We start from the raw sequence: 27,763 nt of genomic DNA, 5'->3' as shown, positions 1-27,763 counted from the left end.
GTGTGAAGTTTCACAATTCAGATCCAAGAAACTGTGTGATCTGCTGTAGCTCTTCAATGTAGTGCTATGCAGCAACAAATGTCAGCAGCCCTGGTTTTGGAGACCCTGTGGCTCTCCAGGGAACAGGGCTGTGGACCTGTGGTCTACCTCATAGGCTGCAACCAAACGCCAGCACTCCAGATTAGTGGACTTCGGTCTTTGGTCTGTGACATAGGCTGATTAAGTTTCAGTATCACTACGCCAAGTCTGCCAGGCAGCAGGGCTGTGAAGGGATAAAATGTGCCAATGAGACGGGACTTTGTACCTCACTCGTTGCTGTGGATACAACCACTTTATGAATTTAATATAAAAAGTAAATAAAGAACTGTCTGCAAATAAGTATACATTTGCCTATGTGAATTGTGTTGGAAGACTTTCTTTGTTTGTCTTCCCGTTATGCTTTAATTATGATTTTATTTTTTATTTTTTGGCATTGCTACCTTGGCGTCTTTTATTTCATCACATCCTTATTGCTATGAATTTTGGGGAATCCCACTGGCAAAGTCTGGTGAAGTCGACACCCACGCAGACTCTCTGGAGGTCTGCATGAAAGTCTGTGTGAGCCCCCTTCAGGACTTAATGAACTGCAGAATTGGGTAGCCATGCCCACTCTGCCCGTTAAGCCCACCAGTTTGCAAGTGCAGCAAAGCCTGGATATATGGATTCAGCAATACTCTTCATCCTTCCCACCCTCCCTCTCTGTCCTGGCACCATACGCATGTGTGGATCCATTTACATTCACATCCCAAATATTTCTTCCTCTCTTTGGTCCCTCCAAGTCCCTAGCCGTCAGCAGTGTGGAGAAGGATGTTTTGGGAGAGGTGCCTACCACCCCCCCCCACCCTTCCCGCCCTCACCCCTCATTCACCACGGCTCTCCCGACCACAACGACCAACCACAACTGCTCAGTCACGTGACCTGACCACCACAGACACACCGCCCGACCAGGAGCACAGACACCCCTCACCACCTGCTCCCGCTGGGGGAGACGTCTGTCACTGCGGACTGACAGCTTCCCCTAGAAGAGTGATACGCTTCCTGGATGTTTAGTCTAGTCTGCAGTTACGTGTGGACAACTATGGCTCATCGAATAGCAAGAGATTATGAGATTAGGGCTGAGTAGATGTGTGTCTGTGTGTGTGTGTGTGTGTGTGTGTGTGTTTGTCTATGCACGTGTATGACTATAGTGTGCTTCAGCGTGTGTGTTCATGTGCTTGAATGTGATCGTGTGTATGTGAGAGACTTAATCATTTTTGAGAGTACATGCTGTTAAAGTGTGATACTTTGGAATGTTCCTCTTTTAAAACATAAAATAGCACACAGTATTTATGATTTGGATGCACCCTTAATTGTGTCAACTACCTAAACAAGGGTGTCATAAATGAGGGAGAATTAAGTCATAAAGTCATTAGTATATAACTTGAGTCAACTTTGAACTTGACCCCGCTTGACTCATATTTTTCAACATGTGCTTCTGTACACTGAGCAGGCCTATGTGTGAGAGACATAACGATAAATAATCGAAATAGAAATAAAGATAAAGTTTGTTTGCGTCTTTGTGTATGTGATGTACATATGAGAATGAGAGTGTGTGTATGCTTTTGAAAATTTGAGTATTCAGAGAACATCTAAGAGTCAGTAATTGCGTGTTAAAGAGAGAGAGAGAGAAAGAGAGAGAAATGGGTAGAGTGCGGAGGACAAACTGAGGTAATTTCTTTCTTTTTCATTCTTTTTGCTCTCCTTTCCTTTTTTAAAGGTGATTAATAATTTAGGGGGCTGAGGGAACCCGGTCCGTGCGATAATGATTGATGGACCAGCGGGAGTGCAGCAGTTAGCACTAAAAAACATGCTATCGGGTGACTCTGCTTATCGATGTCACACCCATTAGTGTCTGCTAATAGTAACCAGTCACTTGTACTGTCCTCCTCAATTTCCTGTGGGGTTCATCTTCTTTTCCAGCTCCTGCTATAAGCTGGCCTCATCTTCCTCTCCCTAGACCACGGACACCCCTTTTCTCCCTGTCATCCCCATTCTGCTGGGATTTACCTGCATCACATCGCTGTGTGTATGTGTGTGTGTAGGTGTGTGTGTGTGTGAGTGTGTGTAGGTGTGTGTGTGTGAGTGTGTACGTGTGTGTGTGTGTGTGAGAGAGAGAGAAAGAGTGAAATATTGTAACACTGTATGGATCAGAAGAATGTAATTTCAGAAACCAGGTTTGTTTTTTTGCTTGAGGAAATTAGATCTACCTTCTTCTCATTACTTACAAAACAATCATACATAACAGAAAAACACCAACTCATTATTTCATAAACCTCTCCTACCTCTGACTCTCTCTACTGATTGTACTTCCACAGCCTTTTTCTATCTCTGTGGATAGATAGGATAGGAATATTCACTATCCAGCTATGTGAGGTAGGACTAGCTTGCTGTGTGAGGAGCAGGCTTGAGCAGGAGCAGCCTGTGGGACCAGGAGCAGACAGTATATAGAAGCAGCCTGTGGTACCAGGAGCAACAAGTATCCGGAGCAGCCTGTGGTAACAGCCAGTACCAGGAGCAGCCTGATGTGTCAGGAGCAGCCTGTGGTAACTGGAGCAGCCAGTATCAGGATTGAGCAGGAGCAGCCTGTATCAAGAGCAGCCTGCTATATCAGGAGCAGCCTGTGTCAGGATTGAGCAGGAGCAGCCTGCTATATCAGGAGCAGCCTGTGGAACCAGGAGCAGCCTGTATCAGGATTGAGCAGGAGCAGCCTGCTATATCAGTAGCAGCCTGTGGGACCAGGAGCAGCCCGTATCAGGACTGAGCAGGAGCAGCCTGTATCAGGAGCAGCCTGTGGGACCAGGAGCAGCCCGTATCAGGACTGAGCAGATGCAGCCTGTGGGACCAGGAGCAGCCCGTATCAGGGCTGAGCAGCAGCAGGCTGCTGTAACGGGAGCAGGGTGGTGGTGGTGCTCCTGCCAGCGTACGCTCTGTGTTAAAGCGCGGCAGCCTGCTGTGGTTAGAGGTTTCTAAACCCCGGTGAACCACACTGGCCTCTGGTACGCCACAGAGTCCAGGAGGTGTAGAGTGACAGCGCTCCCTGACTGCCCACAGCCCTCACACTCTGCAGTGATCCCAGCTTCTCTGTCCTCCACCCTCCTCTCTTTCCTCTGCTCTACACTCCTCTTTAATTATGCCTCTGCTACTACTGTCCTTTCTTCTGTTCCTGTGCCCTTCTTCGACTGGTACACACACACTCACACACAAGCCCACACACACACACACACACACAAGCACGCGCACACACACACACACACATACACCCACACCCACACGCTCCTTCTTTCACTCTCTCCACTGAGTTGTGCCCTTACTGTGTTCCCTGGGTCTGATTTCATCCTGACGAGTTATAATTGATTCCGCTGTAGGTTTTGCTGGTGGTAAGTGGGTGGGATCAAGTTTCACTGAAAACAAATCGCTCTCTTCTGAGGCCTGACCTTCCCCCCCAACCCACATCCCCCAGCCATCCCTCCCCTCCGCCCTCGTCCGCTCCTCTCCTTCATTCTCACACTCTCACCTCTCCAGTCCCGCAGTCAGTTTACTTATCACCCATATCCTCACCATTCCTCCGCTGTTCTCCTCCTCTCGACCCCTAACCCTTTCTGTCTCACTCTCTCCATCCCCAGCCCTGGCTCACTCATTCTCTCTCTGACCCTCTCTCTCTCTCTGTTTCTCTCAGGATTGTCAGCATTCCTGGCTTTGTAGGAGGGGAGAGTGACAGCCAATGGCGTGACTGTGAGTGAGTGTAACTGTGAGTGGGCCTGTTGAGTAGACAGACCATCACAGGTGTTTTGGAGTTACAGGAAGTGACAGCAGCCTCAGATAAAGAGGGCAAGGCTGACAGCCCTTTAACTGATCGACACAGGGAATAGGCTTAGAGTCAGGGATTTTTTGCCAATTAGTAAAACAGTTTAGCACACACGGGCAGGAGAAAACCATTTTAAAGAGGAACACATATAAAGAATGACACAATGAACAACTGACAAAATATCTGTGGAAGACAAGGGTAGACCTTTCAGTCATGTCTCTCAGGACCTCCCCTTAAAGTCTTGGTCCTTTAAAAATCTGTGAGTTAAAATATCTTGGTGTCAGAGCTAAATTTATCTCATTCACACCTGTGTGCCCTTTCATTCTGTTGACAGAACTCAATTTGAAATAGACTCTAAAAATAACTTCATTCAACACTTTTAAAAGGCCTCAATCAAAATCTCTGTGAGTCTCCAGTCAGACTGAGAATGGAGATTAAAAGTCCTTTAAGTCTTTCTTCATAACGCATATGATTGACATACTTTTGCCTTTTTTCATTTTTTGAGTGTTTTCATGTCTTCCTTATGGTGTGGATATTATCTAAATGTTGTCTAATGAGGGGATATTTACCATTAACATTAACTCTTTGATTTATAGTCAATACTTTTTGGTACATATTTCAATTTTCCTTTTTTACTGTTTAACACAATCAAAACTAACACACCTGCCTTTATATATTTAGCAATAAAACTGATAAAACCATAAAACTGATTTGATTTTGTATTGTCCACATATCATTTTTTATATGTTTATTTTACCTTAATATTTATACTGAATTTTAGTAACAAAAATTTTTGTGCATAGATAACCAAAAATGAACCAAACAGGCTCTCAACACATCTCAGAAATATGAATATTTCTTGATTTTCAGACTTTATTTATTATGTCTGAAAAAATGGCGATTATTTATTCACAGAAAGGCGGTGTATCATATACCTGCGACTAACCAGGGTCCAGGTGTCACGGTGCTTCAAAGCCATTCACTTCCTTATGTATGGGTGAGATTCGGTTAGTCTGACTTACAAAGGTCCCCATCAGTACACAGCCTAACCCTGGGGACTGCAGCTGAGAGGGCAATGCAGCACAAATAAGACTCCTACAGACCAATTACTGCGGTAATTATTTCAACTGGCAACTCCAGAGGAGGTGAAATCACCGTTATTGTAAGGGAAAGCAGTTTGATGCAGACATGTGCCTCCCAGAGGGGAATCTAGTGCGCCGTCCTTTCCATTCTCTGTGACACTGTGCCGAGGGCCAAAGTGTGCTGCCTCAGTGTCTTTGTTCAGCTCAGCTGGGAGCTGAACCGCAAGTCCACAGCGCCAGATCAGAGACCTCTGGACAATGAATGCCACGGGGAATATTTATTTTATTTACAGTGCCCGACTGGAACATTTTTTGAATTCTTTGGGGGAAGCGGAAGGACTCCGAGGTATCTGGCTGGCTACGGTGATGAGAGGGGAGGTGATGTTCCAAGAGGAGCAATTCTGCCCTCCTTTGGCTGTTGTTAGTAATATCATACAGGATTTTTTTTTTTTACAGTCCAATGCACCAGCTATGTGCCTGTACAGTACAAAAGAAGAGAAGAAAGAGACACGTATCAAATAAATGGTTCCTCTAATTATTTTTCACGGTGAAATATGTACTCTGCGCTGTGTTTTTGGAATTCCTTCGAAACAATGGCTGTCTATTTTGTTTATTATTGTTTATATAATTTAACAGCAAATGAACAGAGATGGAGAGACAAATGGACACGGGCAGACAGACTAATCGAGTCACTGACTGATGTCTCACTGGCAAGACTGTGTTTGAAGAGGCAAGAGGATTCTGGGAAAGCGCTGCGGTCCTGTCAGGACAGACATACGGCACTGGACAGACTGTCGGACACAAATGGAAATGAAGAGGGTGAGAGAACGGCGGTTTTTTCCTTCCCCGAGTCTCTGTGGCACCACAGTGATGGAGAGAATGAGGGGGCTGACTCAACACTGCAGACACTTGGACCAACGCGCCTCCCAAAGTTTGGTGGGGGGGAGTCTGAGCAACTTTTTGACCACCGTGGGGGGTCGGGGGTGCTGGGAAGAGTGTCGGGTGGGGGGTGGGGGGGAGAGGTCTGGCTCTGTGTGCTGGATGGACAGACTGTCTCTCAGGGGCTTGCTGGAACTGGACAATCTGCTGAGAGGGAAGGGGTGTGAACACGCGATGCCAAAAAATGCATGAAAATCTTGGTAAAGTCATGGACAGGCACCGAACAATGATGATGATGATGATGATGGATGAACGAGGAGGAGGCAAAGAAGAATGAAATAAAGTACTGAAAAGAGAGAGCCAGTGGCCCACACTGACTGCAGTATATTGGGAATATAGCTAATTCATGGACACACACACACACACACACACACACACACATGCAGACACACACAACGACACACACACACACACACACACACACACACACACACACACACACACACACACAGAAGCTCCTATTCAGCCTGAGAGAATGTAATTAATTTCACCAGGATGCTCTCAGGTTAGACTCCCCACTCCCAGCAACTGCGTTATAGAAGTCCCACCATAGCCCCGCCCCCAGACCCCATCCCGAATTCTTCACCACCGCTCTCCCCATTCATGATCTGACATCACAGATCGGAGTAAACACACAACCGTGAGCCTGTCCACTTCCTGCGTGATTAACCACAGTGACACTCACACAGTAAACACCCAGCCATGCCCGTCAAAGGGCATGGTCATCATATCCCTTTACAGCACAGAGGTCATCGCCATGGCACTTCTCGGTCAGTAAAATAGCATTCAGACCAGAGTGTGCGCTTCTACTCAACGGGTCATAATTGCTTTGCAACTGGGTATACTGGAGAATTGCATAACCCATTCTGCAAGCTGCTGAACAGTGAACTACATATAATCAACAATATGTGGATTAAGTACCCTGATTATGGTTGCATTTTTATTACTCCCTTCATTTATGGAATATAAAGTGAATATGGGGGGTGCTTTATGTAATTAAAAAAAAAATTTTAATCACTGAATGATAGTTGATAAAGTGTACACTTGTGGTCCAGGTGTTACTGTATGAGTATGTCTGCGTGTGAGTGTGCGTGCGTGTGGGTGTGTGTGTGTGTGCATGTGTGCGTGTGTGTGTGTGAGTGTGTGTGTGTGCGCGTGAGCGTGTGTGTGTGCGTATGTGTGTGAGTGTGTGCGTGCGCGTGAGCGTGTGTGTGTGCGTATGTGTGTGTGTGTGAGAGAGAGAGAGGGAGCAGGCTGTCCTCGCTGAACAAGCAGTGATAAGGGCCTTAATGTGTTTGCTGAGGGGCCGCGGGAGACAGGGGGGGACTGCAGGAGAAAGGGGCTGTGACGCAGGAGGGCCCGCTGCCCGCCGCCCCGCGCACAATGGAGGCCCCCGACGCCCCTGACGCCCTGACGCCAGGGCCACCGCACAAACACCGCTCCAAATGTCACAGCCGGGCTTCGATAGGCCCGGCCCAGCGGGACCGGCCCGGGTTAAATAGGGGGCCCGGGACCCGAGCGGAGACAGACACGCCGAGGGCAGAACCCGCTAACACACGCGCACGCACGCACACGTACGCACACACACACACACACTCGACAAGCCTTCTGCACAGAGGCGCTCCAGTCACACACGACGGCACGTGTCAGACGGACGGACAGGACAGACGAACGGATCGCGAGACCAGGACGACAGAGGTGTTTCGTTTCAGCCTCACGAAGAGTACAGAGATTTAGACGCAGCGATGCAGAGCGCAGCGGGATTTCGGCGGTTGCTGGCGGTGGCGGCGGCGGTGGTGATCGAGATGGCGGTGATGGCGGTCATGGTGCCCGCGGTTCGCGGTGCCCCTGTGAGCCTGGACCAGGACCTGAGCGGGGGAGGTGAGGATCTACCTGGGGCAGGAGGGGGCGGGGCAAGGTGACGGACAGGTCACCGATTTACCGCAGAAGCTGCATCTCTCCAGCTGTGATATTCACTCTGCTTTCTGCAAAAAGAGGCCAATGCTATACACCCTGGGTTTTAAATAGGGGGTCCATGGACCCCTGGAGGCCCTTGGCGGTACTATAGGGGATCCCTGGCCAGATGTACAATGGCTACATATAGATTTGGGAATTGGAGAAATATTTAAAAAATATAACCCTTTTTATTTTATGATGGGGTCCCCTGGGTGCTTATGAGCCCTGGTGAAAGCCTTTTGAATTAGCTATAAAGATTGAAAGGTTGAATTATGCTATAAAGATGTGCCTTGAGAATTGATGCACATGCTTTAATTGCAATAAAGAGGTTGCAATTTCAGTACAGGATCATTTACGTGTCTTCCTGGCAGTATGGTGGTGTCCAACACACCAAAGCATGATGTCATGGTGTAAAAACCAAATAAAAACTGACACGGACGACTTAAGCTAAAATGAAACTGAATTGGAAATTTGGCGGTAGAACACAAATAAAAACTAGTAGAAAATGCTAAGCTGTAATAACTGTGATTTCAGGGCATTATGTGATGTGCTGCAGCACAGTTGAAATTGTGGTGTCTCAGGGTAAGGAGTACTGTGAGGCCTGGGAAGAGAGAATGATCCATCCTGTGTTGAGTTTATGGTTCAAAGTGAAAAACTGAAAATCGCAACATAGTTTTTTTTTTATTTGATGTTACTTTAAAATAAAAAATGTCTTTTATTTGGTTAAATTTGCCAACACATTTGCAGTATACCTTCATCTGAGAAAAAAAACTCTTTAATTGGATGGAGAGAATTGTATGTTTTACATTTTTTCACTTTGATTAGTGGACCGTTAATCAGCACCTTTTTTTGGGTGTGCGTTCTTATTACTTTTCTATTTAGGGTTCAGCAAAGGAGTTCCATAACCAGCAGAGAGTTGCGGGTTTGAATAGTGAGTGTGACAGTGCAGTTTTATATTTCAGAGAGGAGATTCAGCAGTCCTCCTCTAGCTTATACCCAAACTGAAAAGAAACCGAGGGGCAAGGGAATTAAAAATCAGCTTTTATGATAAAACATCACAGACATTATCATACAAGCAATGAGCAACAGATAAGGTGAAGATTCACTGAGCATGCTAAGACATTGAGATAGCTGGCTTGAATAAATGTTAGCATTAGCATTTTGTTGATCGAAACAACGTGCTGTTGTTCTGCCTGGATTTTCTCAGGACGTGGGGACTATAGAGTCTCTTTGGTGTGGGACCACAAACTCTGAATGTCATTACTCCTGGGCTCATTACCTCTTCCCTGGTTTCCAAGCAACCACTTGGGATCACAATTCCTTTTGCAAAGTGTGTGGGCCGTTTGTGTACACAGAATGCATATGTATGCAGGATCATATAGGTTTTTTTTTGGAGATACTACATTTTAATCTCTGACAGAAAAGAGAAGATTACATATTAAGTATGGTGTCCATCCACTGCCGTTTCTGTTCAGGTAGTGCCATTTTTTGATTCCTTTTCCCTAAAGCAATGGCAGACTGTCAAAACACAAAAAAGTAGTTTCACATTGTTCATGTACTGTCCCACTCAAGCTATCCCGATTAACCCAATTATGTGAGCAGTCAAAAGTATTTTCTGAAACGAAATGTAATTGTTTGGAAATGGAATGAATGGTTATGGCAGCATACTTTTTACAATGCACACATAGAATCACAGGTTTAATAGTTTGTATATTCTACTTCACCCATTCTTGGCATACTATTGCAGAAGAATCAGGGAGCTTACAGCAGACACGATTCCCTTGTAGCTGAGTTCCAGTTCTTTTCAGGCTCACTTGCTTTAGTTTGGTCAACATTGTAAATGCGTAAATGTGGCCAATACTGACAGAGCAACAGATGGTATTACATTGTTGTCTAATGTCTCCGAACCATTCCATCACCTCTGTTCCCAGGAAAGAGTGCACATCAAATGTGCTGCTTAATGTAGTTTAAAACTTATTGCTTCGTAAAGGTATGTATTTCGGTATACAATGAGGGAATTTTATGCTTCTTTAAAGTGATTTTTGACCCAAATAATCATTACCATTATTTAAAATTTGATATTGATATAGTGATAGCTGATGCCAACTAGCTAGTAAGCTAACGACCAGTGTTCATATATGAATGTGATCTGTTATATATATTTCCCACTGCACCCCATCTGTATTAGAAATAATTATTTAATGAAATTGAAAATGGAAGCAATCTGCCATGTTTTGCAATGGCAACAACGCACAGCTCTGAACTAGTATGGTGGGCCTACAGCATGAACAAAGAACTTGAGATCTATAGTTGAAAGGGAAAAATCAAACCTTATTGGCGTGTTTGCATGAACTCCCTGTGCAGTGAAGTTAAGTAAGAGACGTGTGAGTGGTGTTATAGGCTTTTAATGAGTCAACAGTGCTGCTGATCCAACAGGCATTCTGGGACTTCATAATGTAGATTCGGGGAGCTGGTCTTTGAACTTAAGAAGTGTTGTTTTGAAACAGCTTACAGTAAATAGCTTGCAGTAAATGGCAGGCTGCAGAGGTCTCATGCGTTCCTTTAACCATTAAAGGTGTAAGATCACAATTGTGCGATTAGAATGCCCTTAACTGACCATTCTAATGCTGATGTAGCAATCACTGGTGATTGAAAGCAATGGAGTTCTAGAACACTTAAAAATCACTTGAAGAATTTTGAAGAAAAAAAAAACATTTCAAAAAATATATTCCTCAAAGGGTTCATTCTCAAGATAAAGGTGGCTCGTTGTGAAGCATGCAATGAGCGAGGCCTGTCTTTGTGTTTTCCAGGTGACAGGAAAGCCCTCTACGCTATGCATAGCAGTGAAGACAGACCAGGGAAAATTTTATCGTCCGTCAACAGTCCCGAGAAGAGGGACAAGTTCCGAAAGATCCTAATGGCCCTGGAAGAGCTTCAGAGATCCATGAACAGCACAGCGGGCAGCAGGATTACCATGGTGCTCCGGGGTAACAAACGTATGCATCAATGCGTGTGTACACGCGTGTACGCTCATGCACATGTGCATCAAAACATGAACAATCACGCTGTTTTACTGACTGTGACATTAAAGTCTGTTTATTTATTTGTTCATTTGTGTTTTAGCCAATGTTCGGGGCGCAGGAAAAAAGAACAAAGTGGTGAGTGTTGTTTAGCTGTGTGTGTGTGTATATGTGTGTGAGTGTGTTTACTGTATATCCCATCATACACTGGGGATATGATTGTGCAATATGAGAATGATTGCTGTGCTGTGTCCACAGGTGGTATCAGAGGAAACCCAGAGAGCTGCCACACTGCCCCCTGTGGACGGTGGTGGTACAGTTTCAGCCCCCAGTGATCGCCCACCAGAGCCCCAGAACCGGGGAGGAAGAAAGTCCCCTCATTCCCCAAAGAAACCCAATAAGAGAGGTGAGCAAGGACTGCTGGATGATTTGCAGCAACTAGGAGTGATTAAACATTGCTGCACTTAGTCTAACAGAATGGGAGCTGCCTCACTTTTATGAGGATAGTAGCCAGTGCTATATGAATGAGACAACAGGCTTTTTTCTGCTATTTCTGTAAAATAAGCTTTCAGACAGATTTGGAAATGCCGCTAAACAACACTTATATTTTTCAAAGTATGCAATGCTTCATCTCTTTCATTGTCTCTCCCAACAGTTTGTTTCTGGAAGTACTGCTCCCAAAACTGATCGGCACTCCCCCCACCCTCTCCACTCTCCACCCCCTCCCTGTGGACCCTCGCACCTGAATTTCTGCGGAGAGAGCACCCACGCTGCTCCCGCCCCCCCCCCCCCCCGACCGCAGCGCTTAGCAACGCTGCAAGGCGCCGACAAAGACCTTTTCAACAGGTCATTAGTAATCTTACTGACAATACTGCCACCCAGTGCCCTGACTTGTGTACATTTGACATTGTACATGCAACTTTTAACAATTGAGCCCTGTAGAAATCAAATAAATTGCAACTCATGAAACAAAAATAAATAAAGAGAACTTTATTTTTCTACAGTCCTCTCTCGGTGTTCATTGCAATGTTTGTGAACCCAGCGGACCTGCCCGCTGACTATCAAAGAGCGAAACGTTGCAGATTCCAAGCACTCCGTCGCCATGGCCACAGACTCTGACAGGTTGTATCAGGGAGCCACAGTTGACGATTTGCCCTTTGAGGGAAAATAATTCACCCTAAATTCCTTTCCTTATATCTGTCAATTCCTCCCCACATCCTCCTTAGCTTCTTTTTTTTTTTACATACGAGGAGCGCTATGACAACGGAGTACAGTTGACCGCATTAATTTGGTGGGCGGAGCTATAAAGCCTCTTCAGAAGGAGGCCAGGCAGCTGTCAGTCCTGACGTTGTCCCCGGGGCGTGTTTACAAGGCAGGAGCAACCAGGCTGTAAAGGCGTGCGTGTATCACTCACCCAAAAATCTCTGGGAAAAACCAACATGGGCAGGAGACCGGAGGCAGACCTGGTTCCACTAAGTCTACACCACTGAGGTTCAGCAAAAAAAAAAAAAAAAGGAGGGGATTGAGAATGCCGAGAAGAGAATGTTCCTCACCTTTCTCCGCTATTTTATCATTTTATTTGACTCCACTTCCGATTTTGGATCAGGCAGACATTCCGAAGTAGTCTTGAGCAGACAGTGTGCTGTAGCATGGGGCTCCCCTGGTCTTCAAGGCTCCACGGTGACAACTTCACAGACCAGAGGTATTAAATCTGTGGTTTTAAACCTCTAGTCCCAGTTTAATTTCACTCTCCACATCTGTTTTATAGTGAGAATTCTAGCAGAAAATCACCCTGAAATCATTGGCACTCAAATAAAAGTCTGTGGGTGCCAGTTCATCACAGCACAGCATGATGAAACACCTACATATATTTTATTTTTCTGTGCACTCCACAGAAGCAGAAATCATTAGAAACAGAAATTTGATAGCACTATATCTGCACCTATATCAACCAATCAAACAGTAAGAAACTTTACAGAAACGTGGACATTTTAAGTAGTAATATATATCAATATATATCAATCAATATATGTTTTTTTTTTCTGTCAGGTCAAAATTGTTTTCAAATATGTCATTACTCAGTAACCCAGAATGTCAACAGACTCACAAAATGTAGCTTGTGTAATTTTAATTTGGTTAATTTAACCGAATGCAGTGGAATACTGTGATAAAGGTATGGTGTACATCCATATATTGACAGACCCTTTGGCAGATAACATAATGAAATGACCACATGCATTGTGACAGAAAACAAAGTGCAAAAGCTGATTCATTTGATCAATTTAATTAAGTTTCTTGTGAAATTCATAAGGCTTTTTTAGAACGATGCTTTTGCTTAAATGGCTTGCGCTAATCAAATACATTTGATGGGCAATATAAAACAATCACTCGAAAATGTAGCTTTAATGTAGCTTTTGAAGATTTAATAAGAAAACATTTGAATTATGTGTGATACCCTACATAGCCTTACTGAATTTTGTATAAAAATGTGAAAAGAAGCAACGGTTATGCAAAGCAAACACAAAAATGAAAGAACACGATCATTTTCATCAATAGCATAAAGGGAATGCATTTCATTTTGAAATACCAGTACAAAATCCCCATGGATACATTTTAGCCTTGATTGTGCAAAAGGTTTGTTCCAAATTTTTTGAATCATCATCCTGAATAAAATAAAATGGAATGGATAACATGAAAATATTAATTTAATAGACAAAATAAATGATTATAAGAATATGAGTTATTAAGGTGGTAAAAGCCAAAGTATTAAGTTTACAAACCAGTCTCAGCATTGACTACCTGGATGCTGTCATTTGACTTGGCCCTCATGTAGCTACTTATCAGTAATCAGCCTTAGACATAACAAGTTTTCTGGTCCGGCCATTGACTCTTCACAGACACTTTATACTGAGATAAACACACGTTGTTACACGGACACCATGCCATTGCGGTCCTCCGCACCATGACCACTGAAGGAAGAGTGAGATGAAGGAGAAGGATTGGCTGCAACACCAGAACATCACAGCCTGACAACTAGAGAGACAACTAGAGGTTTCTTTCTTACTGACCGGCGAGGTTGTGAGAGGAAGCTCTGAACTGTGGGAAATGATTACAGATGCACCAGAGAATGACAGAATGACACAGCAGTCATACCAGGGGTGAGACAATGACAAAACGGTGCTGTCACGCATGCGCTGCTCAGCCAGTGAGAGCACACACACACACACACACACACACACTCACACGTATGCACACAGGCACACACACTCACACGTATGCACACAGGCACACACACGCACACACACACACACATAGACACATTTCTCCATACTACAGTTCACCCATGATCGAGCCTCCTACTTGATCCTCTTGGCAACATCCAGGTAAGCAAACTCTATTTCACGTTCAGCAGGACAGGTGTTGATGAACTCCTCTCTCTGGTAGGCATTGTTCAAGTATCGCCACACTCCAGTCATTTCTGCGGGGATCTCAAAGTTCCTGTACTTCCTAGCTACCACCTGCCAAAAGGAAGAGGTGCACTGACATACCATACAGACTCAAATCATATAAATATAACACAGATAGAAAATGCACATTTACACGCAAATCACCCTCAATGCATGAATAAACTGAAATTTGGGACCATGATAATTTAACCAATACTTTGTGCTCAATTACCATATAGTGTGTCTTCAAATATCTGCATGACATGCATCAGTATTTAAATTTAGACAGAAGTGTTTGCAAATTAATGTCCTGCATGGTTGTCATTTTATTTTCATTTTGATCCTTACGACATGATTTTTGAATACAGGTTTTAGTGCCCAGACACCTAAAGCTGAAACATTATGCTTTGTAATTCCATTCCAAGCGGTTCATTACAGTGATCCTGTTACCTTACCTTAGAATGACCATCATGCCCCACCTAACACCACCCCCAAACATTACTCTACTCAGCTCATCTGTCTGAAACCCAATTCCCTCCATGTCCTACTATTCTGCTATTCCTAACCACCAGGAACGGATATAGAAATTTGTGTGGGGAAAAAATATGTGGAGGTGATTGTGGACTGGCTGGGGGAATTGCGACCGCAAATAAAAAATAAAAATAAAAATAAAAAAGGCCTCCTAGACCCAACAGTGCCAAGAAAAGCTTAAACAGTAATAGGCCTGCTGCTCGCTACCAGGCACTCTGGCTCTGGATCACATTGTGGGGATACAGGGCAGAAAACTGCATGTTAAAGTGGAAGCTGGCCAGCAGGGGGCAGCACTGTACCTTTATGATGTGCAGCTTGGGCAGTAGGTTGCAGTCTGCGAGCGTGAGGTCGGGTCCATCGAGGAAGCTGCGTGTGGACTCTAGCGGGTCGTTGGGACAGTCTGAATCAATCTCCTCTGGCAGAGGGGTCCTCAGGAACTCATCCAGTCTCTTTAAAGACTTTAACAAAGCCTTCTCCAGTCCTGCGCATACAGACACACACACACACACACACGGACACACACAGATACACACACACATGTACACACACAGAAACATGCACACATTTGAACATGTACCAAGACAGAAAGGTTAAAACCTGTAAAAACTGCATATCCAGGGCGATAGAAACTGCATGTTTACATTGCAAGAACATAGCCTTATTTATACAGCTATGCACATACAAAAATAGACAACACAATTCCCTTATTTTGGGTTATAATGCTCATTTCTGCATGAATGATGCTGATGTAAATGACAGTACACCTGATGTTCAGGTTCCATTCTATTCTCATCAGGTATTCAGGCCTCTCACCTTCGTTGGCGTCCTTGCGAGGGTTCTTGATGAAGGCTGAGAACTTTGCAAACACGTCGATCCCTGCAGTGTTGGACTCCGGATGCTTAGCAGCCAGACTGGGGTACCTGCGCAGTCACGGGTTACATTCATGCCTCCCGGCTCACTTTCATTTCTATGAACTCAGTCGCGCCTCAGTCTTTTCTTTCCTCATTGGGACAGATGAATGTCCTTCTAATCTTATTGTTTTACGTGATTCTCAAAACATTTTTGTTAAATCCATCTCAAAAATGTGCAGCTCTGTAGACAGGTGGAAGTAGGGGTGCAGGTCCTGATATGTGAGAATTATCTGACTGATGGAGCAACTGATGTGATGTGACATTGTGTGCGACTGATGGGATGTGGGATTCACGTCTGTGACCAAGGTAAACTGGGAGATGCTGTGTTATCAGGCAAATGTAAAGACTCTAGAGCGTGTGGCTATTGCAATGGGAGATGCTGCCTGATTGATATGATGTGAGGTGTCGTGTGATTCAATTTAATGTGAGATGCAGTTTGATTAACCCTTTTCACAGTAGGTTCTTTGGGATGTTTTTTGTTTTTCTTCAAAATTCTCAGTCAGTATTCTAGAACTCCACTGCTTTTAATTACAGGTAGTGTGTGTCACATCAGCAGTAGAATGTTCAGGTAAGAACATTCTAATCACATATTTGTGATGTAAGACGTGAGTGATGAAAACTGAGAGAAAATCGAATCATACCGTGGAGGCACCAGCTTCTCCTCCAGAAACTCCTCGATCTTGTTAACGTCCACCTTCACCTCTCCATTAAACGTGACGAATGGAGGGTTGGTTCCGGGAGCCAAGTCCTGCAGGTCAGCTGGTTTCCTAGGTAACACGAACGCACAAATCTGTCAGTTTCTCACGATGTTGGAGCCGGTGACCGAGAGGCTGACCTCTAGAGCTCTCCGGGGCAGAACTTTATGATGTTAGCATTCTTTCTCTTGCCACACAGACAACGTCATGACCTCTAGTGGACACACAGTGGACACGCACCTAGTTTTTTTCCCAAGTAGGGACCCTTACCTCTTCAGATCAACAGTGGTGACGTTGAAGACCACTCCTTTCAGCCACAGAATCATGAAGAGCCTCTGAGAGAAAGGACAGTTCCCAATGCTCTCTCCGTCGGTACCCGCCTGGAGGATGCACACATATGGAGGGGGTTACCACTGACACCGCCATACAGACAAACAGACAAACACAGCCCACAAACACGCCCACCCTCAAAAACATGCGTACATTTATACATACTTACACACACACACACACACACACACACACACACACATACTCATGCATGCATACATACAGTACTGGCAAAACTTATGGAAATTCTGTGCTTAATGAAGAAGCTTCGTACTCTTAAAATTTATATGTGCCCTTAATTTTGTAGTTATTTTTTTGTATGTAAAATGTTTTGAAAATCTTCTTTACCACGATTAGTAATGACATTGTGACCATCATTCATTTGAAATAAAGTATACAAACCAAAAAGAAGGTTTTCTTTGCATGAATATTATAATTTTGTATAGAGACACTGACTATACTAAACTGATTATTACAAATATAAAAATATACAGTATATAAAAGGTACATTAGTTTGCTAAAGTGTATGTATGAACTATACATATATATGCTGTAATGATTGTTACTGGTTCAACACAAATACTAATTATTTCTTCATTTTTGTTTTATGTTGATATTACATTTATTTCATATTACATTATGCCAAAAAGAGAAACTATTACAAAATATTACATTAATCGTCAGACTATGTTTATAAATGCAGTGTTTTCATAATATGTGACATACATACAGAATACCGTATATACTATATATCCAGTATATGCCATCCTGAGTATATGCACACAAACACAATACATTGAAAAAGTTCAAAGTGAAGGCAACAGTAATCACATAAGCCTTTAAAGCACATGATCCAATTACTGACTTGTCACCATAGCGAGGTCCTCTAATATTGACTCTTATTCCCTCTCAATCTCACATGAATGAGGTTAAACACTAAGACCGTTTCACTGTATTCCTTTATCCATACAGCACCAGTATGTGTACATGTCTGGCATACTGTACATAAATAAAGGTTTCATAATGCTGCATGTGTCAGTGTTTGCTTCTGTAATAACTGGCCTCACATGCGTATGAGGAACGGAAGATTCCAACTAAGTGGTGAATGATTTATGCTGTAGTTGGTAAAGAAGTCATTTTTAGTGTCTGTTTATAAAAAATTGTTTATGCATTACGGATCTGTAACGATTGATGAGAATATGTGTGTTTCCATAGAATCTGTATGTCTATTTAGCTATTTTATCCACGCATATCCTACGCCTCTATCTCCACAGGGAGGAAAGTTTTGGAAGGTTGAGGGAGAATACTGGGAATGTGGGACCAGATAGTGTGGAAGGATGGGTAGAATGAAGGGTCACAAGGGCAGGCTTCAAAGCAATGTGTAGGCAAGTTTTTAATGTGGGAGTCACATCACAAAATAAAAAAAAAAGTTGGACGGATGAAAAAGCCATCGCTAAGCTATGGTAAAGCTTGACTTGACCGTTGATTACTACTCAGTGACTATTGCAAAACTGAGCAACGTAAATTGGAGATGATGACCGTTTATTTGGTCAGAGCACAGAAATATGCTCCTGACAAATAAATTGCACTTCATTTATTTCTTTTTTCCAGTGAAGGGAAAGCAGCTAAGTATTTGGCAGGTCAATCTGAAATGTATTGTTGTTTTGCTACAAATGCAGCCGGTGAATTTATATTCAGAAGTTTCCATAGTTTAATCTGTTAAGTATATGCTCAGTCACTAAAGATATGGGTTGACAACAGGTCATATGATTGAGTCAGAGGGTTAAAATCCACGGACAATCAATTGCTTATCAGATTGTCCTCCCTGGTACACAATCTTATAAGATTTTCCTGCCCAAGCTCAGATAATTATTCTGCACCAGCAATCTGATGACCAAAAAATAAAAAATAAAATACAGGAGTAAAGAACACATCCCTTTTATTGTTTGATGAGTGGGGAGACAATGCACTTCACCATCCACAACCATGTACAGATCAGCCAAATATAAAAATCCAGAAAAATACCCAGGCTTACCTTCACAAAGAGCTCAATATCAGGGAATCCAAACCTCTTCCCGGCTATGTCAAACCAGGCCATGTTTCACACCTGAGCATGAAGGTGGCTGGCTGGCCAGGCAGTCACACCCACTGCTGTCTACGCTAAAACCAGCCAATTAGCCAGAGGAACTAACTGAGATTCGCTGGCTCCCAGGACCTGGTCCGAGTCCACAGCCCAGACAAATCCAGTGTGAGCAGAACTCTGTGGTCCAGAAGCAGTTGGGAACGTGGGTGGCTCTTGGGAACGTGGGCAGAGAGACAAAGCGCTCTACAGCACACTTGCTCTTTGTTCCAGAACACATCTCTCAATGGAAGGTCTGTTTCTCCACTCAGCCTCAATGCTGCCTACTGCGTGATATGATCCCTCAGTGTCAAATACATACAGTAGAAGACATTCTTTTTCTTTAGTGAACTTAGACTAATGAATGTATTTTACATGACAAAAACGGACACAAAAAACTGATGGTTTGTTTCTTTGGGTCACTGGCAAAACCCAAGAGCTGTGTGCTCTTGAGAGGAAAGGCTTGTTCTCAGTTATCTCTTCTACAGCATAGAAGCATAAAATATACCTCCAAAAGAAAAAGGCATAGAACTAAATGCCTTAAGCTAAAGTCATCTGCTAAGCACACTAAGCACATTAATAATGCCATCCAGTACACTGTGAGTCTAGCAGTGTGATTGAGGAGGAGGGTAGATATTATAATTGGTATGCATGGAATTCTGGGCTTTCTCGCTTGGGTGGAGAGAGTCAGGCTAACAAAGATCTCACTGCCCCTCCTAGTGGAAGGGAGCTATAACCGCACCCTAAATAAACAGTTCACGGAGGTTCAGCTTGTTAAGACCAGACCACTGGCCCCACACGGAAGCACACTCAGTCTGCCATGTGAATTCATTGAGAAGTAGAGAAGTAAGCATTGGGCTCATTCTAATTGCTTATTTTATCTATCCTGGTCACCTCGGGCCTCGCCTGACCAAGGTGGACAAGCAGGTCCATCTGTCCGCATGCACCCGGTACTGTGTAGACACCGTATAATCACCAATCACCCATAACATCAGGAACATCTGATGAAGATTCGGTTGTACCAACAACATACTTTGTTAATAGAGGACTAAACATCAACCGTTGCATGTAAGATGTCTGTAAATATCAATGCAAATATGGGGCCTTGTGTTTCAGGCAGTCTATTGAATTCAGCACACACACACACACACACACACACACACACATGCACAGATATATCTAATAGATGATCTTTTCCAGTATGACTTACACAGACAACATACAATACAATCGGTTTACATACAATAAGTCTAAAACTGAGTATTAAACAGCTGCCTTACTGTGACATAAGGACTATAGTCTCTTCCAGTACTCGACAAGCCAGTAAACAGTAACATTTAATGGTGTGTGAATCTGTGTGTGTGTGTGTGTGTGTGCGTGTGTGAGAGAGAGAACTGAGTTTGCATAAGAGCCAAATTACTGAGACAGCACTGAATGGCTCTGTGAAACCGTGTGACTCATGGTTAAGCTGGTCTCTGTGCATTGCTAAGAATGGCAGCGTCCTTTCATGGAAATGCCACTTGTCATCACTGCAGAAGGCTTATCTGTGACCTCAAACCCGAAATGCAATTGTTCCCTAAAGAAGCAAAGGGTTTTATTTCCTTTCAAATACGTGCACACTTTATCCTCAAACCGTGACAAACAACACAAGCATTCCAGTCTATTTTTACCTTCATGAGCTTCCAGGTTTTTACTATGTGATAAATTCTCATTCCACAGTACATTTAATAAGTGCCTTTATAAAGCACTTATCAAAACATAATTACAAAGTGTTTTATAGGATAAAATGAACAATAAAACAGATTTAGATGCACTATTATCTGCATTATCTGACCATATTCCTAAATATAGAGTCCACAAATTCACAATTTTCTGCATTTTCTACCTGAACTGGGAGGAGAAAACTGAGCAATTTACAAGGTAACTTATTAACCCATAACTTTTTAACGTTTATTACAGTACATATTAAGTGACTTTCTCTTGCTATTATGCTTCAATAATTGCTTGTGTCAAAAATACTTTCATAAAATAAACAGAAGCGTAACCAGGGAATCAAATGCTGAACTGCAACCCTCTGCTACTGAGAATGTAGTGTTATTTGGGAGCAGTGGGCTACAGAGGGGTCTAGTACTAATCCCCACTCATTCACTATCTCCAATCATGCTCAAAACTAATCTCCTCTCACCCCCTATCCCAAATCATGCCTATTACTTATCCCCCCTCACCCCCTATCCCCAGTCATGCCCAGTACTAATCCCCTCTCACCCCCTATCCCCAATCATGCCCAGTACTAATCTCCTCTCAACCCTATCCCAAACCATGCCCACTACTAATCCTCCTCACCTCCTATCCCCAATAATGCCAAGTACTAATCCCTTCTCACCCCCTATCCCCAATCATGCCCAGTAATATCCCCCTCATCCCTTATCCCCAATCATGCCCAGTACCAATGCCCTATCACCACCTATCCCCAATCATGCCCAGTACCAATGCCCTATCACCCCCTATCCCCAGTCATGCCCAGTACTAATCCCCTTTCACCCCCTGCCCCCCCATCAGGTCCAGACCAGTATGTCTCTGTAATCAGATTATAGCTCATGGGGGGAATGTAGACCAACATAGAGATTAGTACCTCTCCATTCTTCTCAGAGAGGGAAAGAGGGGAAAAAGCGAGGACGAAATGGAAAGAGAGAAAAGAAAAAAAGAAGGAGAGGAAGACCAAAAAAATGCATATTTACTTTCTGCCAGCACTATAAAAATTTTCCCATGCGTTGTGAATTTGTGGCACAATGGAACACACAATTCACTATTGAAGAAATTGAGTGTTATTCTAATGCAATGAATCTCTCCAGCTAGTTAACTATTGCTCACACTGCCTAGTCTTAGTAGTTTATAAAAAATGTATTTAGTCAAGGTGACACTGAGTCTCGTTGGAACAGTAAACCAATACAAGAGTAGTTTCTTGTATACAGACATAAAATGATGGTCTTTCTGAAACCTAAAATTAAGAGACCTTTTATATTTTGCTTGGACTCCCAGCAAGTGTAATATTTTATTTTGGATTTTCTAATTGTTGGGCCTTGGCAGTGCCTTCTGCTCCAGCAGTGCAACTGTAACTTTTGCCATTGGTTTCCAAAGGAGGATATGAGTATCTCTATGCAGTAGATACTGTATGAAAAAACGTTTTTAAGCAGAACTGTACTTTGGAGTTATTTGCCTGATGTCACACCTCAACCCAATGCACTTCATGGTGTGAAAATGACTGTTGTGAGTAAACTCACCAATGACAGTACATTAATACAGGCTTATGCCACACACACATTATCCAACTATCAAAGAATACAGTGGAAACTAATTAAAAGCAGAACAGAGGACCTTGATAAATCTGAATAAATCGGCCTAAATCATTCCACGCTTGCTGTTTTTTTCCGGGCCAGCACAAAGGCAGTCCTTGTGTGTGGAAATACCTCCAAAGAGCAGAAAGGGGGGATATTAGAGCATTTTCCCTCCGGCTTACAGCCCCAGCTTTGTGCCTGGCCACGCTATTAAACAGGGATTAAACTTTGTGTTCTGGCGTGTTTGCTCAAAAGGCCCACACCGTGAGATGCACCAGCACCTTCTCAGCCCCGCCCCATGACAATATACACGTGCTATGCTTCCATCACCTGACCGCTCGTCCAGTAAGGTTCATTTATTTATTCTGCGTAAAACTGAATCACTAAATATTTTCATTTAACACTCTCCCCTCTCACCCAGTAAGGTTTATCGTGATTCTTGGAGTCTATTGTGGCCAGTGTTACTGTGAGAAACGGTTTTTTTTTTTATTTCAACTGTTGGAAATGTATTTTGGACAGCATGTTATGTCCCAATGGGTTACAAGCAAAAGCAAGTTGCAACATCCAAAAATGAATTTCCAGATCATGCTTTTGATGTCATAAGGTATACATTACTTGAGCATATGCCTGTAACTTATTGCAAGTCGCTCCTTGTTGTTACTTTAAAAGTTAATGTGCGAAAATCTCAGCTTCAATCAGAGGCAACCATCATGATAATTGCTGGCAATCGTTTATCTCATTCTTTCAATTGAAATCACTGAAAGTCATTCATTAGTAAGTTCTCTCTGCCAATCATTTCATAGAGAACATTTCTAACAAGCAATAATTTCACTCAGGTAGCTGTCCAGATCTAATCATGAACGGTAATCAGAGGCCATTGTCAGTGTTATTTAATAAGTTGGCACTGCCAAATCAAGATCCAGTGTTCCTGCTCCTGCAGTACTTTTGTGTAGGGAAGATGCTACCTGAACCACTATGTAAACTCCAATGACACTGGTTCAAATGCTCCATGTAGAAATAAGATGGGCCAATGAAAACCTGAATACAGTATACAGAGATTGGCTTTAGATAAGAACCAGGAAATGCTTTATGAGGCTGCCTGCCAATGTTTAGAGGAGTGTGTCTTAAAGGTCAGGACCCAAAATGGGTCATGGGAGTATATGAGCCAATGAGTCTGTAGGCCATTAGGCAATGCTAGTATGTGTATCTGATGGGTCCCTGAAAGGTAATAAATGTCTAATTTGGGTCCCAATATTAAAAAAGTATTTGTAATTTGGGTCCAGTTATAAGTTTAATAACAAGCTGGTTTAGTGTATATCCACTTTACTGTAATTCAACATAAAAAGGTTTCCCATTTTAAAAGTACAAAGACATGCTCCTCTTTCCTACAATCCAGGTGACATCAGTCCCAGTCCCCCTGTCAGTGTGCCTGGTTTGGTAATCAGTTAGAGTAGGGAGATTTAGACAGTGATCCCTTAATGAGATGAAATGCCATTTGCTGTGAGATGTTGTCTCACAGATGGTAAGCGTCTTTTTAGAAACATATGAACAGAAGCATCGACACATGAATGGGACAGATATTCCTACAAACAATGACTGCACATACATACGCGCAGGCACGCATGCACACACACACACGCAAGCCACTTATAAATATGACATAGGTCTCTATCCAAACCGTGGCCACACACACATGCACTCATATATAAACACGCACACACACACACACACACACAGATATCAGGTATTCCAGATAACCCAGATGAAGACTGCAAAAGTGATTCAGGTAATACTGACCCATTACTCATCATCTCTGCTGAATTATTATATGCTGTACACAAGTCAATCCTTCTCTTCCCTGTTATATCCCAGCTCATCCTTCTCACAGCATTGCCGATGTCTTAAATAATCGGACATTGTTTTAATGTCTCAATGATGGAAAAAGAATGTTATGGTTTAGCTTGGTCCATTCTGGAACATAAACGTCCACAGCAGGCCCACAATCACACCTCTCATAATAAAGCCAAGCGGCCATTTTCACGCAATGCATTCAGATTACAAAGGGAAATCTCAGACCGATTGCTTTAACAAATCACAATCAATACTTCCAACTCTCAGAAAGAGAGAGCTTTTAATGATTAACTGCTTTAGCAAAATTCATATCATGTCATTCAGGTAAACTATATTACATGGGGGGGAGGGGGGTATTTCTATCTGGGATAGTCTATCCCTGTTCTACATAAACACTGCTGAATGAAATACTAAATGACTACATGGCTGATTTTATGGAGTATAGGATAAGCAGTAGTACCTAATGTAAAACCTGCATTAAACGAATGTCCTTTCCCCTCCATTACAACAGAAAGCCTACCTTGACATAGAGGGAGATTTCAAACTCCTGGGGTTCTGAGCTGTACTCGTAACTTTGTGGCACCGGGCTCTCCATCCTGACCGTCTTCCTGAGAGTGTCCCGAGTCATCTGCTTGCGGGGTAGCGCCTCCTCCTCCTCCTCCTCCTCTGCCACCACCTCCTGCTCCTCTTCTCTCTGCTCCGGTTGAGAGAGACCGTTCTCCATCCCCGCCTGGTGGTTCCCGTGGCCCATGTGACTCAAGTCCATCTTAGCCTCGTTTTCCACGTTCACCTTCTTGATGCTGTCGGTGGCCTCCCGTGCCTCCTGGCTCTTGGTGTCCTCAGTGTCTCCAGGCTTCTCCCCGCCAGATTCCGTCTCCGTGTTCACTCCCTTGGTAACCTCTCTGGAATCTTCTTCCAATGCCAGTGCCGGCTGCTCTTCCATCTCCCTGCACCCTCCCTCCTCTGGAGCTTTTGGCTCGTCCTCATTTACCGGCACTGGGTGTTCCCCGATTCCCACACATCCCCGAACCTCTGCATCTAAAGCTTTATCTTCCACCACCTGTGGCTTATCTTCATCTTTGCACGTATCCTGTAGCACTCCTGTATCCTCAGTAAGCTGTTCAACCTCCTCCTCTTCCTCCAAACACCCTCCCTCGTCTGACTTTTCACCTTTATCTTCAACTACCTGTTGTGGCTGTTCCATCTGCAAACATCCTCCCTCCTCTGTCTGTTCACCCTCAACCTCAGCTACCTGTTGTGGGTGTTCCATCTCCAAACACCCTCCCTCATCTGACTTTTCACCTTCATCTTCAGCTACCTGTTGTGGCTGTTCCATCTGCAAACGCCCTCCCTCTTCTATCTTTTCATCCTCATTCTCAGCTGCCTGTTGTGGCTGTTCTATATCCAAATACCCTCCCTCCTCTGTCTTTTCACCCTCATCTTCAGGAACCTGTTGTGACTGTTCCGTATCCAAACACCCTCTCTCCTCTGTCTTTTCATCCTCATTCTCAGCTGACAGTTGTGGCTGCTCCATCTGCAAACACCGTCTCTCCTCTGTCTTTTCATCCTCATCTACGACTGCCTGTTGTGGCTGTTCCATATCCAAACACCCTCCCTCTTCCATCTTTGCACCCTCTTCCACAGCAACTTGGTCTTGCTGTTCCACCTTCACACTCAACTCCTCCTCTATCTTTTGTTTCTCATACTCATCCACCTGTTTCTGCTGTTCTAGCTCCACACTAACCCCTTCTTCACTATATTTGCTCACATCTTCAGCAATTTTCAGCTGCTGTTCCATGTCCCCAAAGCCTCCCTCTTCTGTCTTTTCATCTTCATCCTCAACAGCCTGTTGCAGCTGTTCCATCCCTAAACACCCTCCCTCTTCCATATTTTCATCTTCACCCACAGCGACTTGGTGCTGCTGATCCATTTCCATGCCCACCCCCTCCTCCGTCTTTTCTCCCTCATGCTCGACAACCTGTTGCTGCTGTTCCAACTCAGCACACCCCTCCTCCTCTATCTTGTCGCCCTCATCCTCAGCAACCCACTGTTCTTGTTCTACCTGCACACGGCCTTCCTCCTCTGTACTTTTGCCCTCTTTCTCAGTATCCTGAAGCACCTGCGTCTGTTCATTTGACCCACACCCATCCTCCTTTATTCCAGCCTCAGTTCCAGCTGGCTGGGGTTGACGTTCTGTTGCCTTCGTGCACCCTTCCTCATTCTCATGGGCGACAACCCCAACAGCCTGCGTGCACTGCTCCGCTGTCCTATCACGCCCTCCTTGCTCTTCCTCTCCTACCTCGTCATCGTGCTCCTCTCTCTCCTCACACCTCCCCTCCTGTGTCCCTCCTTCCTCTTCTCCTCCAGCTTCGAGATGCAGTTCTTCTGGGGCATTGCAGTCTCTCTCCTCTTTCTCTCCCACCTCATCATTAGCAGCCTGCGGATTCCGCTCCTCTGTGCCCTCGCTCCCGCTGACCTCTCCTTCTCTGGCCAGTCCCTGGAGGTGCTGTTCCTGAGGCTTCTCCTCGTTGTTCTTAGTCTCGTTGTCGCTCGGTTCTACACTCTCTCCTGCTTCTTCTGCTCCCATGGCTGCCGAATCACCGGGCGGAGCTTTGTGCGCAGTGTCGGCTGGGGCGCTGGAAACGAGACAGAGAACCGGGCTGCTTATATCACCCTCTTCTCTGTCCACATACAAATCCCCATTTGGCTCCTCTGTTTTCTCTTGGTTTTCCGCCACGACTGTGACCGGCATTCCTGGGCAATCTCCCTCGCTCTTTCCTTCCCTCTCACCCGCTTCTGCTCTTTCATTCTCGCCCTCCAACTTCAGAGGACCTTCCTCCCCTTCGACATTGCCCCCGCTTGCGATCCCGACGTCTTCGCCGACCTCCTCGGCCAACTCCACTTCCTCCTCGGCGTCTTTCAGCTCGTCCGGTTCCGCGCGGGCACCGGTGGGACCGTGGATCACAGCTCCGTTGGAAAGCTCTGGGTCGAGCCCCGCATCTGTTTTAGGCTGGGCCATGGTCCTGGGATGCAAATCCAAACTCCACAAGTCGGACTGTGTATGTATGTGCGCTTATGTCTGTGCTATGAAACAGGCAAAATCACCAACACGAGAAGCCTGCTTCTTGCTGGTCAATCTATCATCTAATTCAATCCAAAATGTTACTGTGGCTCTCCTCCCTCTTTCTCTTTTCCCCACCTACTCTCCCTCCCTCTATCCCGCAGAAGGATTATGGTGAGTTTCAGATCTTGATCTGCACATGACTTGCAGACTTAAACCTGCTCCTATAGGAGAACAGTAGCCCCAGGCTTATCCATTTAAAGGGACAGTTGGCACCCCCCCTCTTTGCTTCCAGCTTCTGAAAACTCCAGAGAACCGTGAGTCCCAGAGTCTCTATGGGTCAGCCCTGTCCAATCACAGTTGGAAAATTATGGATTCCAGGTGGAAAGGCAGTAAGCAAATGTTAAACTAGCTTTTTCTTCCACAACGATCCATAAATGTTTATTTGTCCATCACCCTAAATGCTTTTAACTGAGTATATTTAAAGAAGCTCCCTGGGTCTGAGGATTGCTACACAGTAAAATGTCCTGTGTTAACTGAACTCCAACAGAGGACATATGAGTCAAATAGGGCCAGTATGAACTCTGCAAGAGTTGACTGAGCA

At 44.2% G+C, this 27,763-nt stretch overlaps 2 protein-coding genes across 3 annotated transcripts; one reads left to right on the top strand and one right to left on the bottom strand.

The window, feature by feature from the left end:
- Window positions 1-7,327: 7,327 nt before the first annotated feature.
- On the top strand, window positions 7,328-11,883 carry urp2 (urotensin II-related peptide). The gene is made up of 5 exons (XM_064311930.1): window positions 7,328-7,785; window positions 10,671-10,856; window positions 10,984-11,018; window positions 11,139-11,286; window positions 11,536-11,883. The coding sequence occupies exons 1-5, from the start codon at window positions 7,650-7,652 to the stop codon at window positions 11,565-11,567; spliced, it is 537 nt and encodes a 178-aa protein (XP_064168000.1). The 5' UTR covers window positions 7,328-7,649; the 3' UTR covers window positions 11,568-11,883.
- A 1,110-nt stretch (window positions 11,884-12,993) lies between these two features.
- Window positions 12,994-27,301, bottom strand: LOC135241460 (chloride intracellular channel protein 4). 2 transcript variants are annotated; one of them, XM_064311926.1, is made up of 6 exons: window positions 24,619-27,301; window positions 16,734-16,843; window positions 16,410-16,535; window positions 15,671-15,777; window positions 15,157-15,338; window positions 12,994-14,398 (listed from the first exon to the last, which is right to left on the bottom strand). In XM_064311926.1, exons 1-6 carry the CDS (start codon window positions 27,115-27,117, stop codon window positions 14,237-14,239), a joined length of 3,186 nt encoding a protein of 1,061 aa, XP_064167996.1. In that variant the 5' UTR covers window positions 27,118-27,301; the 3' UTR covers window positions 12,994-14,236. The 2 variants fall into 2 exon arrangements, with proteins under 2 accessions (XP_064167996.1, XP_064167997.1); XM_064311927.1 differs by lacking the exon at window positions 24,619-27,301 and adding an exon at window positions 18,829-20,042.
- Window positions 27,302-27,763: the final 462 nt, after the last annotated feature.

Source organism: Anguilla rostrata, chromosome 15 (assembly GCF_018555375.3).
Source record: "Anguilla rostrata isolate EN2019 chromosome 15, ASM1855537v3, whole genome shotgun sequence".
Lineage (NCBI taxonomy): Eukaryota > Metazoa > Chordata > Actinopteri > Anguilliformes > Anguillidae > Anguilla > Anguilla rostrata.
The sequence above is the reverse complement of the archived record's forward strand: the minus strand, read 5'-3'. Positions and strand labels throughout refer to the sequence as shown.

Bases quoted from the DNA above. Each gene is read 5' to 3' on its own strand.
- urp2 (XM_064311930.1), top strand. From the start codon at position 7,650: ATGCAGAGCGCAGCGGGATTTCGGCGGTTGCTGGCGGTGGCGGCGGCG. The intron at 10,857-10,983 runs GTATGCATCAAT...TTTGTGTTTTAG, and splicing joins GGTGCTCCGGGGTAACAAAC to CCAATGTTCGGGGCGCAGGA. The intron at 11,019-11,138 runs GTGAGTGTTGTT...CTGTGTCCACAG, and splicing joins CAGGAAAAAAGAACAAAGTG to GTGGTATCAGAGGAAACCCA.
- LOC135241460 (XM_064311926.1), bottom strand. From the start codon at position 27,117: ATGGCCCAGCCTAAAACAGATGCGGGGCTCGACCCAGAGCTTTCCAAC. The intron at 16,536-16,733 runs GTAAGGGTCCCT...CGTGTTACCTAG, and splicing joins ACCACTGTTGATCTGAAGAG to GAAACCAGCTGACCTGCAGG. The intron at 14,399-15,156 runs GTACAGTGCTGC...TCCTTTTGGCAG, and splicing joins CCAAGCTGCACATCATAAAG to GTGGTAGCTAGGAAGTACAG.